General features: G+C 35.6%; 3 protein-coding genes across 4 annotated transcripts; 1 reads left to right on the plus strand and 2 right to left on the minus strand.

The window, feature by feature from the left end:
- Window positions 1-445: 445 nt before the first annotated feature.
- LOC111804065 (5'-AMP-activated protein kinase-like protein) lies at window positions 446-8,000 on the minus strand. 2 transcript variants are annotated; one of them, XM_023688748.2, is made up of 13 exons: window positions 7,683-8,000; window positions 7,440-7,559; window positions 7,089-7,207; window positions 6,212-7,006; window positions 5,158-5,365; window positions 4,913-4,973; window positions 4,786-4,836; window positions 4,645-4,698; window positions 3,880-3,999; window positions 3,279-3,403; window positions 2,516-2,567; window positions 1,784-1,918; window positions 446-741 (listed from the first exon to the last, which is right to left on the minus strand). In XM_023688748.2, exons 1-12 carry the CDS (start codon window positions 7,859-7,861, stop codon window positions 1,820-1,822), a joined length of 1,983 nt encoding a protein of 660 aa, XP_023544516.2. In that variant the 5' UTR covers window positions 7,862-8,000; the 3' UTR covers window positions 446-741; window positions 1,784-1,819. The 2 variants fall into 2 exon arrangements, with proteins under 2 accessions (XP_023544516.2, XP_023544517.2); XM_023688749.2 differs by having other exon boundaries at window positions 6,212-7,003; window positions 7,683-7,999.
- Window positions 8,001-8,681: 681 nt separating this feature from the next.
- On the plus strand, window positions 8,682-10,277 carry LOC147790449 (GDSL esterase/lipase At5g03610-like). Its single transcript, XM_087127478.1, has 4 exons — window positions 8,682-8,867; window positions 8,939-9,145; window positions 9,299-9,579; window positions 9,646-10,277. Exons 1-4 carry the CDS (start codon window positions 8,810-8,812, stop codon window positions 10,159-10,161), a joined length of 1,062 nt encoding a protein of 353 aa, XP_086983604.1. The 5' UTR covers window positions 8,682-8,809; the 3' UTR covers window positions 10,162-10,277.
- Window positions 10,278-11,120: 843 nt separating this feature from the next.
- Window positions 11,121-16,418, minus strand: LOC111803867 (Class II aaRS and biotin synthetases superfamily protein). The gene is made up of 11 exons (XM_023688465.2): window positions 15,995-16,418; window positions 15,828-15,923; window positions 15,373-15,461; window positions 15,043-15,172; window positions 14,088-14,180; window positions 13,888-13,962; window positions 13,645-13,762; window positions 13,332-13,474; window positions 12,625-12,753; window positions 11,514-11,677; window positions 11,121-11,433 (listed from the first exon to the last, which is right to left on the minus strand). Exons 1-11 carry the CDS (start codon window positions 16,340-16,342, stop codon window positions 11,295-11,297), a joined length of 1,524 nt encoding a protein of 507 aa, XP_023544233.2. The 5' UTR covers window positions 16,343-16,418; the 3' UTR covers window positions 11,121-11,294.
- Window positions 16,419-16,717: the final 299 nt, after the last annotated feature.

Here is a 16,717-nt window from a genome sequence, read left to right on the forward strand (position 1 = left end):
GTAAATATCAAATCACGTGTGAATTTTCCCTCATCATTTATAAATAGAAAATCAACAAGTTATGTTTTGGATTCTTTTTTTTTTTTTTTTTTTTGGCGCATAATTGAAAACTATTTTAAAACAATTTTACATATGATAGAAATTGACTTTTGGATGAAACAACGGTAGACGTGGTTTTCAATAAATTTAATGGCAAATGTGGGAACTATTGATCACCACTGACCAATTACTTTTCAATATACATTTACCATGTTTATAACTCAATAGTCGTTAGTTTCCCTTGCTTCTTTTTAACAATAAATGGTTCAAAAATATATGTAAAGTTTTAAAGGTCCATGGTAGAAATGAAATTTTTTAAACAACAAAGGTAAATGTGTACAACTAAGAATGAAGCTAGCCTTCAAAATTGGGAATCAGAGAATCTGGGCCTCTGGGCCTCTGGTAGTGTTTCAAAATTGCTGCAGATGTAGATTCCCTGATATGCCCATCTCACTAATGGCAACATCCATGAATTCTACCCTATTTGGCATAACAAACCAAACAATGTATTAAAAAGTAGCTGCTATACACAAGCACATACATGATTACATTACAAGTGAACCCTTTTATCTTTCAATTCGTCCGACAAGTAGAAATAGCCCCCCCAGAAGAAACAGGGTTCATGTGCCCCATGTGTAAGCAGGTAGGCTCGTTACTGTCGACCGTGCACGACTTTGTGGAAGTTCGTTCTTGTGCCTGCAACTGAGGTTAAAGTAATGAAAATATCACTACAGATCAGCTGGCAGCAAGTCTATATGGGCAAAGTTCTTCATGACTTTTTATCTCACTAGTGTCCCAGTATGCAGCAGGTTTCGTATATTATGACTTTGCTTGAACATGATCTGTTTTATAGGTTATACAATCGTGTCCTTGAGTTCGATACTGTATTTCAAATAATATGTTGACATGCCATTCAATCATATGAAACATGGTAAAAGATATATGAAGTCCTAAAAGATTTTATCTGACTGGTAAAAAGGGCACTGGTAGGAAGATGAATGCGAAGAACAAATTTTTTTTCTTTTTAAAAACAAAATTTTGGCCACAAAAAAACTTTGGGCAAAAGGAAAAGGATATAGAATAATTACAGATGAATTTAGAAAAGAAAAGAAGCTCCAGAAGTAAGAGGATGAGATATTTCCGAGACGGTAAGAAGCGTTTTTAGCCTAGTAAAATAAAGTGATTTTGAAAAAGTGTGCTTCTTCCAGAAGTGTTTTCATTTTTTTTTTTTTTTTAAAAAAAAGTCATCACAAATTCATCCTAGTGACCCATCTGAACTGTCACCATTATTAAATGGAAGTAGAACAGAATGGGGCGATTCTGCTAAAAGAAAGAGAGAAGGGGAAAAAATGTAGATTTTCCGGTAAAAGATCAACAACTTGAAGAAAGTAAGGAATCAAAAGAAGCTCCATAAAAAAGGATCTCCCTAAAGTTATCGGGTAGCTTAAATGTCAACTTAATGAAAATGCATATTAAGGAAAAAGGAATGAATGTTTCTCTCGTTAAAAAAGAAAAAAGGAAAAAAAAAAAAAAAAAAGATGGATTCTAGGGGAAGATTTTTGGATCCTGTGATCCCATCAAAAGGACTTCTTTAAAACAAAGATTATCCAAAATTTCCATCAGCTAAAGAATGAGCTTTCACTGCAAGGTTTATGACTTTTATGCCGAGTGTGAAGAAAAGTATGCCAGCCATAATACCCAGATTGAATTTATAAGGAACTGAAAAAGGTAGATAATCAAATACCTAAGGCGCCAATTACTTGATGTCATTATCATAGTATCATCTGCCAACCCGGAGGATGTTGTTACTTATTGCTCCCTTGATCACCGACTCTCTGTGAGGATCAATCTTCCATTGTCCATCGACAACAAATTTTATCTGCAAGAGGTTGGAAAGAGAAAATTAGTAAGGTTCTCTATCAAATACGTGGTTACCAAAAGGTTTTCAACTCTGACCGGTTACCTAGTTGAATAAAAGAATCTTTACCCTTATATCCAACCCAACTACTCTGACTTAATATACATACAAAGTATAGAAAGTAAAAGATTATATTATGAGAAATTAATAAAAGAGGGAAAATAAAGCATCCTCTTAAAAACAAAACAAAATATAGACTTTTTCTATCATGAATAAAATGAGATAAGAGATATGCAAAAATCTAAAAGATTAAACGTTCTTGAGCCGCCAATAGGCAAATTTTGAACTCCCACAACATAAATAGGTATAACTAAATGATCAAAACAGAGATGCTGGCAATTTCATCGTGTTGATTTCAACAGCAAAAACGAAGGAAGCAGCTGCACATATAAGAAAAAACGCAGCCCTCTCAAACAAGACACATGTTACCTAACAATACGTTCAAAACAAAATATAATTAACAGACTAACTAAGAAAATTTAAAATTAAAAGAAAAAAAGAATCAGACTAACGGCTTAACGATAGGTATAATAGTAATAAACACAAGGATTTTCACACCTCATAAACTCCAGGATAAAGCCACAACACTGTTGACCAAAGCCTGGGTTTCCTGGAAAACATTACCATTGTCAGCTTATATGTTCAACAAGGGGACATGAAGATGAGAATATTCTCGACAGGCAAAGGAATACTTTATCACTAAAATCCAAGTCTAACAGTTTCAACTTTGTTCCTGGTTGTATTGACAAATGACAGAGGGGGCAGCTAAACCTTCCCTAATGGTTGAACAAAGGTAAACGAAGTCAAGTATTTGAGGCAGACTGAAATACCACCCACACCTGAATAATCCTTTTGTAGTGAACCAAGCTACCCAAACCCATCTACCTAGACCCCATCAACCAAGCAGGAGGAAGTAGGTGCAGGTATAACATTTCGAGGCACCCTAAGCATTTGAACCTTGGGGTATCAGAATTCGACAGTCAAGAAAGCTAGTTAGAGGATCGAGAACTTATGCTCTGTAAACAAGAGAGAACTGAAAAGAAAATTAATTGGCAAGACTTTAGGGAAATTGACATTGAACATCTAACTTCTAGAATCCTTGTCTTTCTTACTTTCTTTATATTTTAGTCTTTGACTCTCATTTTCAAAGTCGAAATAAAATTAGAGTTAATTAATTGAAGTACTTAAGAATTTAGAACCAATCGAAAGACAAGAATCCTTTCCAATCACTTGTGTACTAAATTATAATGTCATTAACTTGCAATGACATATTTGCAGGAACATCTTCGGAAATCAGCTAAAAGATGGAAAAGAACTGAACTTTGAATTAATGGAGTCCAAGACATTGAACGATGGTTGTGGATCCATCTTAATCCTATGGTGCCAACCATTGAAGCTACCGGCTACCTCAACAATTTCTCCTTCCCCACCGTAATGGATGTGAACCTGATAAATCAGACATCAAGCTTCAGTCAGCAGTCATAAGGATCCTAAAAAGGAAAGCCAAAACCATAGTTCTTTTTTTTGTTCAGCTGATATTACCTTGCATTTACAGAAGGTGCTGATATTTGTAATGATATTCCTCACTATTAACTCTCTCAACAACATATCAACTATCAAGTGAAAAGAACATTCTATGGTACATGCTAATAAACATTTTATCATTTTTTTTTTTTCTTTTTGATAAGAAACAAAAGATGTATTAAAAGACAACGAAAGGTAACAGCAGCTAATGAAGCACCGCCTCCCAATCTTGGAGTTTGACCTAGGTTATAATTACAAAAGCATTTTGTGTGCTCGAGACACCAAAGAGAAAAGGGAAGGAAAAGAACAGAAGAAAAATGTAATATGCGCAGAGTTAAAGGATCCTAAGGTATTTATGATCTTTAACATTACAACTAGAAAAGAAGCCAGATACGTACCTCCTCCAATCCAGAAAGACTCTCTTCCGCAGCAACTAACTCCGTATCTTTTTCTAAAATGAGTTTTTGGGCCTTGCTGATCTCTGCTTCAGCCTTGCTTTGCAAAGCAGACAAAGCAAGCTGGCAGTGGAATAAACATATAAACAGAAAAATAAGTAGTAATAACTAAAAAGCAAAATCAAGCACGGATGCAAAAACATCAGCACAAGATAAAACCACAAGAACTGTTAGATGAACTAATCTCTTTAAATCTTGAATACTGTGGATACCAAACAGATCGGTAAACTAACTAAAAGCAAATAAAAGAAATTAAACATCAAGAAACCCTGAGCCCATAAGTTAAAAAAAAATCCATGACAGTATCGGACCACTCGATGATATAAAAAATGAAACAAAAACATATCTTACCTTCCGGTCTGTTAGACACAGAAATGAGATAAACACAGATTAGGAAGACTGGTGAAAGTAAGTTAACAATTGGGAGGAGAGCAATTATATAAAATTTATCTAGCATGGGTATTTTTGCAATAGATTTTTAAATTTTCTAACCCTATGGAATCCTTAACTAATCATTATGCAGATCATTTAAAATGTTTTTTGGTGCACAAATAGAATGGTAACTAGAATTGAGGCCTTTATAACAAAGATTAATGCCAATTGCCCTATCTACTGGTAGAAATTATTTAAAAGAAATGATTTCATATGCATCAGATTATGAAAACTTTACTCTGAATAACCATGAAGAAAAAGTCATATATGATATACCTTGTCCCTCTCAATCTGTTCCTTCAACTGAGAAAGTTCCATCTCCTTCTGATGCTAAAGATAAAAAAGACATGGAGTGGGAAACATCAGATTTCAACTTCAGCACAAGATATTTGAAGCAGATGAAATATAAACCCATACCAACATAAATTTGAGACGATCAATGTCAACTTGATTCTCATTTATTTTTATCTGTAGCATAGAGAGAGAAATTCAATTGATTGGATCTAGCAATATCTTAGTAACATTCTTGATGAAGTGTATGTACCTCAGCGCCCAAGACCTTGTCAATTTGATAATTTGAAGCTTCAGTTGAAGGTTGATCGTCCCTACAAATAGTGTCAAATGATATGGATTTAGAAAGGTGATCAAATTTCAAAGAGGGCATGGCAAGTCTGATGAAACTTGGATATTTTTTTGGTATAAAAAACAATCATTTGGGCAACCACAAAGACGACAGAAAATCACATAAAAGACTTCGAATATGGCAGTGTTGCTGTTTGAATTCCTAACCTAATTAATTGACCAACAGTTGTGGAAGATATAACATGCTCAAATTCTGACGCACTCCCATTTGATGCCATCACAGAACCTCTATTTGTGGTTTCTTCTGAGGATGCCTCAACATGGGAGTTTATTTCAGAATCTTCTGCATTGATGGCTGTAAGGGATCCATTGCCTTCTCCAGCTCCGATCTCGCTTAATGTGGCATCGAAATTATCTGAGCATCAATGCATTGTCACGTGCTCAACTTCAAGTTTTCAGAAGCACCAGATTATATAAGGCAAAAGCAGGATAATACTTGAGATAGAGTGTTTTTATTTATGCAAAGACATTGAAACTAGTGGGACTTGAAAAGAATATGCACAGCAACATAATACTTAAATAAGATATGAAATTATCTCTAACATCAAATTCCTGGAAATACAGATCACAAATTTTACGAAGACATACATTACAAGCATCAGCTTTCACTGCTACAGAAATTACACATTGTCAATCACAAGAATCAAAGTGAAGCTGACCAACCGGAGGGTGAGATGTACAGAAAAATTTCCTCGAACATAAAATTTCTCAATAGATAATGTAATTTTCTAATCCTCTATAAACCAAATCTAAACCTTATTTATATGAAGTAACCGAAGCTCAAGAAAATTAACACATTACAGTGTACATAAGAATTTGTGGCTAAAGTGAGAAACATAACAAAGACTTCACGACTATCAATGTGCATCTAACTTTGGACAACAATTATAAAAAATATTCTGATTTTGCATCAGATGATAACAACAAGTATGATTGATTCCAAACATAAGCATTAAGGCACCGTGTTTTATTGTGAGTTGTGACCACAACACCATTGATGTTGATTTTAAAACCGAATCATACAAAATACAACTCTAATGGTTCTAAATGCAAAACTATGCAGCCTGTGCTGTTGAACTGTGTGATTCTCCATATCATACAGAATGCTAATTGATGCTACAGATGACGTTGGAAAATTATCTACAGCATCCATATAGAAATTTATGTTGACACTCTAAAATTAATAGTCGATGCAACTTACCATCTATCATTTCCAGATCTCCATTTTGAATAAATCTAGCCACCTTCTCTGCTAGGGATAACTCCTCTGAATATTTTATCAACTTGTAATTAGACTCTTCATGTTCAAGACCTTTATCAATATTTAAATCACTAGATTGGTCATCCAAGACAGTCATTTCTGGCGATAAGGAGAAGTCATCAACATTGTTATCTACTTTATCTAGCTGTTCATTCGAACAATACGAGGCCTCTTCCTTTGAGGAGGAACCAGTTGTCAATAGCAGAGGTTTGTCATCATGGTCATGAATGTCGAGATATCCATCAACAGTGGAATTTATCATATAATTCTCACCAGAAAGGACTTTGGGTGACTGGGAAGATTCATCAACCATATTGTCTATTACCTCCATTCGACATTCCAGTGAACTTTCAGGATTTTCCACTGATAAATTCTTTGTAAATTCAGTTTGCTCTCCAGTGAAGTCATTACTCGTAACATCTGAACCAATATTTGAACTACTAAAAGAATCTACTGAAACGGTGACTTCAGTTTTCAAGGATGTATCATCTTCAACTTTCTCCATGTTCTCATTATTTTCACTATGAGATTCGTTGTATTCGTCATGGCATATTTGATCATTTGGCAGCTCTTCCACCACTGATAAATCGGCTGTACTTGTAGGAGCCAAAATATATTCATTGGAACTAAAAGCGTGGTTGGTATTTGAACTGGGAGAAAGATTTTCCAAGACCAGAACTTTGTTTGGTGAAGAAAGGTCTTCAACTACATCTTTCACCTCGCCATCCTGGCCTTCTGAGAAATAGAAGGTTATCAAATATTCGAACGAGAAGTCGTGATTTATTAACACAGACGGATTGAAGAATCATGTATTAACCTGTCAGGAAAACGTTCTCTAAGTCACAATCAGTTTGAACTGTATTGGTTGAGTTGGTAACAAGAAGCTCTCGTATAAGTTTGTGGCCCCTTCGTCTGACGATATTCGCCAGGTCAATCCTGAATGCATTCATTCAAACCAAGCATTTAATCAACAACCATCAAAAGTGCTCCAAAAGAGAACACTACACCTCGAGCTTGCTAAGGTAAAACACGAGAAGAGGTGTTCAGAAACCTTATATGCCTCTCCACATCTTTTTCTCATTCTAGTTTCAGAATTTATAATTAGAATCATAAATCATGCAACTCCATTTAACACGAAAACGAGAACACTGAACAGACAAAAAAGAACCTTCCGTGCTGCAATAGGTCCTTTGTGGAAGGTACGTGATCCTTCGGAAGTCCGACCGATTCAATGAACTCGCGAATGTCATTGCAGAGTTCCTCATTACTCTTCGTCCTTCTACTAGCTCTGAATCAAAAAATTCCACCACAAAATCAAAACTAAATACGAAACCTCGAGATTAGCCTCCCATACCGCGGAAAACGAGGCCAGAAATGACGAAGAAACGAAACGCAATGGAGGGAGAAAAACCTGGAATTCCTGATAGAACAAGCACAAACGGAGTACTCTCTTCTCAAAGGACGGTGCTGATGGAAGCCGAAGCAGTGAAGCAGCTTGGTGTGGTGATTCCGCGTTTGCAGTTGATCCAGGAAAGAAAAATTCGGAGAAGAGAGAGAGAAGAACGAGGGAAACTGAGAATTAGTAGCCATGGAAAAGCGAAATCCTCAGTCTCTCACCGCGAATTCTGTGAGCGAGCATTTGCAGCTTTCTGAGCGCTTGGCTTTTGTCGCGAGGCGATTCTCGTTCGTGGGGAGCGGGAATGAAAATTGTTCGCGGAATCACCACCATCGCTACTTTTATGTATTGAGAAAAATCGCTTAAAAATAATATAAAAACATCACATCAACTCATTCATTTTATTTTTGTAATACAATTCATTTATTAAACCCCACCATAAAATATCTCAACCAAACTATACAATCAATCACAAAATTCCTCAACAAAAAAAAAAAAATATATATATATATATATAGCATAATTAATCCTAAAATAAATCAATTAAAACCTCCCATAGACTCTCCATTAAAATTTCATTTTAAAACTATTTATAATTCACATGTCGAGTTTCAATAGGTCGTCTTAAACCATGTCATCGCGTGATTCGCGCATTCATTGAATTAAGAAAAAATCGCAAACAAAATGAAAACAGAACGAACAAGATTTACAAAAGGAAAAAAATATTAAAGCTAAGTGTATAAACTAAAGGATATCTTTGACAAGAAATTTCCTTTGCTAAGCAATTTTATAGTTATTGAGGATTGTTGGGAGGGAGTCACAACTTGGCTTTTCTCAACAGTCGTGCTCATATGAAAAACTAAAAACGATAATAACTACCGAACCGTTCTATATATAGAAATTTGAAAATAGAAAAACAAACTAGAAACAAAAACATTACAAAATTATTGATTTAAGGATGAAAAACAACGGTCCAAAGTGATGTGGTTCGTTTGTCGTTAAACATTACGTATATATATATTGTCGCATCTTCACCGATTGTATTCAAGCTTACAACAATAAGCGGCATCTCCGCCGGCCACCGCTTAACGTTGAAATCGACAATTTCCCTTTCACCGTATAATTCAATCATCATCAATATAATGCATTTTGTTCTCCGCCTTCTCTTCTCTCTCTTCCTTTCGATCTCTCTCTTCTCAGGTTTGGATTCTGTGCTTATTTCATTTACTTCAGAATTTCTGTTTCTTCTCTCTCTGATTTCTTCCATTTAGGACGAGGATCGGCTGGTGGCGTTTACAATCACCACCACCACCATCGTTTCCGGCCGACAAAGCTGTTTGTTTTTGGGGATTCCTATGCTGATACCGGCAACATTCTCTTTCCCATTTCCCCCGGTCTGCAATTTCCTTATGGAATTACTTTTCCAGGAAAACCCATTGGCCGTTTCTCCGATGGTCGTGTTCTCACTGATTTTGCAGGTAAACAAATCTCTGTCTCTGTTTCTGTCTCTCTCTGATTCGCCGATTTTCCGACCGTCCTGTTCTTACTAAAAACAAATGGCTGTCAAACGAGGCCTTAAAATCATATTAATCTCGAAATGTAATGGAACGTATGGGAATAATTGAATGCAGCGAGACATGTCGGGTTGAAATCTCCGATCCCATTCAGTGTCCGAAACAGAGTCGGGTTGAGAAGATTCAAAGAAACAGGAGTAAACTTTGCATTTGGGGGAACCGGCGTCTTCGACACAGAGTATCCTTTGCCAAACATGACAACCCAGATCGACTTCTTTCAACAGCTCCGACATGGCGATTCCGTATTCACCAATACAGACGCCCAATCCTCTGTCGCACTCGTCTCTGCTTCCGGCAACGACTATTCCTTTTACTTCGCCATGAACAGCTCTAGACAGGTATCAATCAATTCCGCAATCTAACCCCAATAGAATCACAAACTGAAATTCCGATGTGTTTTACAGGGACTGAAACCGTTCATAATGTCGGTAGTGAATCAGATCGTCGTGAATTTGAAACGCATTGGGGGGTTGGGAGTGAAGAAGATAGCGGTGACAGGGCTAGGCCCATTGGGATGTCTTCCGGTATTTACAGCGCCCTCATCATACAAGAAATGCAATGAAACCGTAAACTCGTTGGTGCAGTTTCACAACTTTTTGTTGAAGGAAGCTGTGAAGAAGCTGAACCAAGAAACGAAGCATTCTTCGAAGGTGTTTATTGTTGATGTGTATGGGGCGTTCATGTCCATAATTGAAGGGCGGAAGAGATACAACAATGGAGAGTTCAAGACGCCATTGAAGCCGTGTTGTTTTGGAGTGAAGAGTGGATTTGATTGTGGGAGTGTGGATGGAGAAGGGAAGAAGATGTTTGTGTTATGTAAGGATCGGAAAGCAGCCTTCTTTTGGGATTCAGTGCATCCTACGCAACAAGGATGGGCTGCTGCATTTTCTGCTTTTAAAAGCTTTCGCAACCATTTTTAAGTTGAATTAATGGAGGCTAATATTATGGCATTGTGCCACCACACCCACCATACCAATATGTACGAATAAACCCCTTCCATATCAAAATCAATTGTGAAATCTTTTCATCTTTTCAACCATTTTCATACTTGCGAGATTTAGGTAGAGTGGGATGTGAGGGATGATCATTTACCCGTGTAATTGGTCAGAACACGGCCATTCGGGAAACGTCAATCGGGATGGAGAGTCTTAAGAGCCATTCGGGAAACGTCAATCGGGATGGAGAGTCTTAAGAGCCTAACTACAAGAGAATCATAGTAAACTCCAGGGTTTTATGGTTAGTTCTTCCGCGGACTCCAGAGCTATCGCATTTAGGCTACAGAACGACGTCGTATAATCGTGGTGGAAGCCGACTAAAACTGTCGATTCCTCCGGTTTGGATCAAATTTTACAATATAAAATCGAGAAATTGTTTTTACCATGTTCTTGTACTTCTTTATTTTTATTATTTATTTTTTATTTTTTTGAAGAACCCTTAAACTTATGAACATTTTAATATAAACCTTGCACAACAAATATTATTTCAAACACATTATTAATAATTGATATTTTCAACTTTCCCATTATTAACTCATATTACCATTTTTTTTATTTAATTTTTTTAATATTTTCAAATTTAAAAATAAAAAGTGAAAAAAAATATTGAATATTGCCTAAATTTTCAATTTAAAAAGAAAAATTTGAATAATCATGAAAACTCATTATAATAAACTTCTAAATCCTATTTACCTTTTGATATTGACTCAATTCTTTTCAAATTTAAGGGAATTATTATGGAAGAAAAAAAATTGACAATTTAAAAATCTATTAAGAGTTTAGTTCATAAAACAATTATACATTTTTATATTAATACTAAAAAAAGATTTATTAGATAAAAATGTAAGAGGACATTTTAAGGGCCGAGAACCCATTGGACACAATTATTAAAGTTCGAGAACTAAACTTTCAATTTAAATACGCATCCCATGTTAAATCAGTCGCAAACAATTTCAATACAAAGCTATCTGAAATAGGAAAATGTTTGAATGGAAAGTTTGATATCTAAGCGAAACATATGAATAAATAATCTGTGGAAGAGAAGAATGAAGGTTAAGTTAGTTGAGTTCATCAAGTTTGACCTCGCGTTGCTCACCTGAGGAAAGATCTTTTACTCCGACCATGCCTCGTTGCCATTCTGAACTTCCGACTAGTATCAACCGCTGAGCGTTTATCCGTGTCGCTCGTTTAAACACCCTGCAAAAGATGAAGCAAATCAGGGTGGATCAGAAATTGTGATAATTTTGATGAAGTTAATCGGGTTTTGTGAATGATACCATTTGAGAGGTTTATTCTCCAATACCAAATCAACAGTTTGGCCTTTTTCCCTAAGAATGGTAGCAACTCTTGAAGCTGCGCCTTGGAGATCAGGATCCAGAGCACAAACTATGTTCTCTACTTCAACATTCAGTTCTGGCAGCAACTTCTTTTCCTTAAGCAACTACAACCAAACCCCACGTCCAGGCACAAAACAAATATCTCAAATCCGAGCTATCGAAAAGTATGATAAAAAAAGTGTGTTCATCAAAAAACTTCTACCACGTAGAGAGTTATGTGGTTTGGTTCTTTCCTCAAAAGGCATGTTGATTTAAGTGGTTTGGTTCAACATAATGTTGATCATAGAAATGACCCATGAAATCGATATTAGTGACTTGAACTAATGGGTGTACTTCCAATGGGTGGGGAACCATCTCAGTTCCATTGTTTTCATTGGTTTTTTTTATTTCACATGATTTGCAGTCAGCTATGTGCGTTCTTGTGATGGGATATGACAGTTTTCGGTGAAAGTGGGTTATTTTGATCATATGGATGTCTTCTACCTAGGATTAAGCATTTTACTGTTCAGTTTAGGATTTTGTTTTTTTAAATTTTTTGTACCTACTTTGTATTTTTCATAGATCAATTTGAGCATTTCTATGACTTGAATTTGAATGCTTAGTTAGCTGAGATTGTGTGGTTTTTTTGGCTAGTGATGAACAATGTTCTAATTTAGTTTTGAGAAGGTATTGATTTCACCCCTTCTTCAATACTCAATAAAACAAAATTGAAAGTTTTCCCTGAGTATGAGTTAGTTTAACACTCCTCAACTAAATCTACCAAACAACCACTTAATCCTAAAAGATTTGATATCAAGAAATTGGTAGGATACTTAATAATACATGAGATAAACGGCCTACATGGTTTGAACCAAAAGATTCTTAACTATGAGCCAATTCAAGGTGGTTATGAAATAATGAACAGTCGAACACAGTTGATCAAAAAACATGACGTTAACAATATCCTCAGTAAAAGTTCATCCACGTTATGTTCTATGATTAATATTAAGCATAAAATTCATAGAATTTTTTAATGATTGTGTAAGGATGCAGAGTTCAGCTTAAAACGTACCTCTACTATAACAGCATCACCAAACCCGAACCCACAAGCAGGAAGATCGTCACCACCAAAGGTAGAAAGCAAACGATCATACCGACCCCCACCACATATGGCTCGCAGCTTTCCCCCTCTGTCAAACCCCTGAAAAAGCATCTGCATAATTAAAAGGAACCGAAAGAGAAATTTTCATGGCATTGTCTTTTCTTCAATTAAACTGATACAATGACGAGAGAACAAATACGACTTCGATCAGTTTACCAATTATTTCCATAAAACAATAAGCAAGAGATAAATATAGCCAAGTAACATTTATTCATATGAAGACAGAGTTCATGAAGAAATATTGACTAAAGAAACGAGGAAAAAGAATAAACACGCATATTGTTCGGTTGCAGCAATTATGTTTGATGATATACAAAGAAAACATACTGTTACCAATCCATTCCTTAGCTGGATATTAGATTTATTATCAAATACACCAAGATATATGAAATTATTTGATATTCAAAATTCATATAATTTATAAATATTAGACTATACTTGGGGATTGTAGCCATTTAGTGTGAAGCTTTGCCGACGTTATTCCATTTACATGAGAATCTAGAAGCTCACTGTAGTTTAGCGGCATTCGTTCAGTTAATGACATATAATATATGTTTGACCTATTCTACAGCCTGAAGACAAGTCAAATCAACAAGGAGTGAATATCAAATACCAACCTCAAAAACAATACCAGTGTAATAAGCAAGGCCGCGGACAATTGACGCGTCGAATTGGATCCAATCAGAATAACCAAACTTCTCAGCAAGAGAAAATAGCTGCTTCAGATCAGACATGGCTTCACCACCACCTCCAAGTATCTCTAAGCAAGGATAACAATCACGCATCAATTAATTTCAATGCCTTCATCAGATTTTTTTTTTTTTTTTTTTTTTTTTTTTTTTTTTTAATTGGAAACAAAAATGCATTCATCAGAATTATCACATGCATTTCAACTAATTTGCTAAAAACTTAACCATTTGCAGAAACAACCTTCTAATTTTGTCAAAGACTTTACTGAAAGAACTTGCAACATCTCCTCGATAGCATCCTCTGATACACCAACAACCTTCAGTTCCTTCTTCATCTCATCCAATGGAATTTTTTCTATCTGTTGTTAATATTAATAGCCAGAAGGAAACAGAGACAGAGAAGAAATTATTACATCAAGACGTGCGTCAAGAACGAGCACAAAAATGTAAATATTTATGGAACTTGAAGGCATAGATAACCAACCTTATCTATGATGATGCAAACCTTGCCAAACATATTTTCAGGTATTCCATAGCATTTCAATACTTCTTGCAAAACCTACCATCAAAAAGGCATTTACAGAAACTACAACAATTAAAGTCTTTGGTTCATGATTGAATGTTTAACGATTAATAAAGCAATAACTAAATTGGAATAATCACAAAAGATGCAGAAAAAAATACCTTTCTACTGGAAACCTTGAATCCAACATCTGCTGCTGTAAGTCCGATTCGCTTGAAAAAGGCAACAATAGAAGATAGAAGCTCTGCTTCAGCCTACACAAAATATATATTAATATATATATCAGTTTAAATAAAATGTGCACACATGCATGGTATGTATAGAAAAAAGTACCCTGTTCAAACAAGGCAGGACCAAAGAGTAAACTTCATTGCAACTAGAACATGTCAACATGGCTAGATGGGTTCGCATTTTTTTTTCCTAAGGTAAAGAAATGAAAAGTAGCAACTATCGAAGGACGAGATAAACTAAATTACAGGCTCAGAACCCACAAACACTTGAGAAGACTAAAGATTTACCAACAGAAATATCCATAGAAAAAATGACAGAAATCCGACTTTTCAAGTGCTTGCTATTATCTTCTTTGCTGCACCAGAAAACAAAAATACCATTTTTTGCATCATGCATCTTTAGAGAACGCATGAGCTATATTCACTACAAGCTGGAAGCAACAAATTGGAAACCATAAGAAATTCACAGCTTCAAAGCTGCCTAATCATGCAAAAACTCTTTTCTTCAAAAGATGTAAAAAAAAACTGATGCCTTCTGCTGAACTTTGATAACCCGCAGCAACTTTTTCAACTGATATCTGGGACTTCATGCCATCAAACACATTACATACTTTGCTTCCCTAAAACGATTGTTCTTTTTTTTTTTTTTTTTTTTTTTTTTTTTTTTTTGTTTAGTTTACACAACATGAAGATGAAATAGAACACATGCATCTCACGGTACAGACCCTTGAAGGCATGAAATGAAGGCACACACATCCCATGTTGAAGGGATAGAAAGTTTCATGATTGTTGATTTCTTATATCACAAAACAAGCTCATTATGACTAGAAAAGTAATACTCAATCCAACCCCAATGTTCCACTAGCAAGTCTACAACTTCACATACCGTAACCTCGGGTACACCAATGATATCCATATTCCATTGGTAGTGCTCACGACGCCGACCTCTAGTCATTCTCTCATACCGCCAGCATTGCCCTATAGCAAACCATTTCAGTGGAAGGGACAAAGATTTTCTGGACAGAAAAAAAGATGGAGATCAAATTCTGACATCTGCACCTGGATACAAAGATAATTAAAAATAAATAAATAGACAGATACTAAATTTTCACACACACGATTTTCAATTTTTTTTTTATTTACAAAAAAAGTGATAGAATATACCAACACGTTCCAAGATAAATGAAAACAAAGTGAATCAAATAATGCAAAGTACCCTTTCTGGATCACTAATCTTGCCAAAGAAGGGGTCAGCTCAGGTCTCAAAGCAACTCGACGATTACCCCGATCTTCAAAACAATAGAGCTACAAAAACAAAGAGCACGAAATTAACCAGCGATTACACAAGATAAAATTCCAACATTAATTAGATTTTATTCCAATATTCTTCTACCAATATGCCCTAATATGTGAAGAGGCAACTGTTTGCAACATATGAACAGGGTGGGGGCAGGAAGAAGGCAGATGGTGCACAGAATACAAGCTCAAAAAAATTTGAAACGTGAATAAAGTAAAGGGCCAAAATACTGTATATTCAGGATTTTATGTAATTACAGGATATAGCCATTCTTCTTCCTTTCTTGTATGATCAAGATTTTGGTTAAATTCAAGAAATTAGTGTCCAAAATTAGTTAAGGAAGGAACCAACACAAAAATTACACCGACACCAACCTGGTCTCTTATTTCTTCACCTGCTTTCCTAATGAACAGCGCCTCCGACTCAAGGACCGGAAAATCAACCTCCTCAAATCCATATACTCGTGAAACCTATTCAGCAACAAAAACTAAAGACCAAAGACACAAAAACCACAAAGCAAACTACAATTCGGATACGGAACCTCTCTGAAATTATTGAATAGCCAGTTGCGGAGTCGCATATCTTCCGGCGGAAAATCCCTGGTTCCTTTGGGAGGGTTAACATCGATCTTCTGCAATTCTTCAGCGACCAGCGTCGGAGATAGCGCCCCCGACCTGCCGCCACCATTTCCGCCGTCACCGGTAGACTGGACGGAAGAGACGGCGCTGAGAGAAGAATGAAATTTGCGGTTACCGAAGAATGAGGCCTTCGGAAAGGGGATTCTAAGAATGATACTGAAAGCGAGTGACGAAGAAGAGAAAATGAAGGGCTTCAAACGAAGATTGAGGCGAGGTTGGAAGATAAGGAGCGATGAAGGCTTCGCAGCCATGGTGGTCGACAGTTCAGAGACGCAACACAGTCAATTGCTCATTGGCGCCTTCTGAAGCTGTACTGCAAAAATACCGTGGATTTTACAATTACAGCCCTTTAAAAATATTGTAAATCATATTTTGCAATTTATTCCACTTTTAAATTTGTCCTTAAAAAATATTTTTGAACTCTAAAATCATTTTTAAAAATATTTTTTTATTTAAATAAATTATAGAAATGGATGGTTGGAAATATAAAAATTACACTGTGATATTATTTATAGTTATATAATATAAGATTAATATAGTTGTTACCATTATTTTTTAAAAATATCTTTAGAATAATTTACATAATTATCATAAAATAATGTCATATATATCTTCTAGCTTTTTAA

This window comes from Cucurbita pepo, chromosome 10 (genome assembly GCF_057944985.1).
Source record: "Cucurbita pepo subsp. pepo isolate OVF chromosome 10, ASM5794498v1, whole genome shotgun sequence".
In the NCBI taxonomy this organism is placed as follows: Eukaryota; Viridiplantae; Streptophyta; class Magnoliopsida; order Cucurbitales; family Cucurbitaceae; genus Cucurbita; species Cucurbita pepo.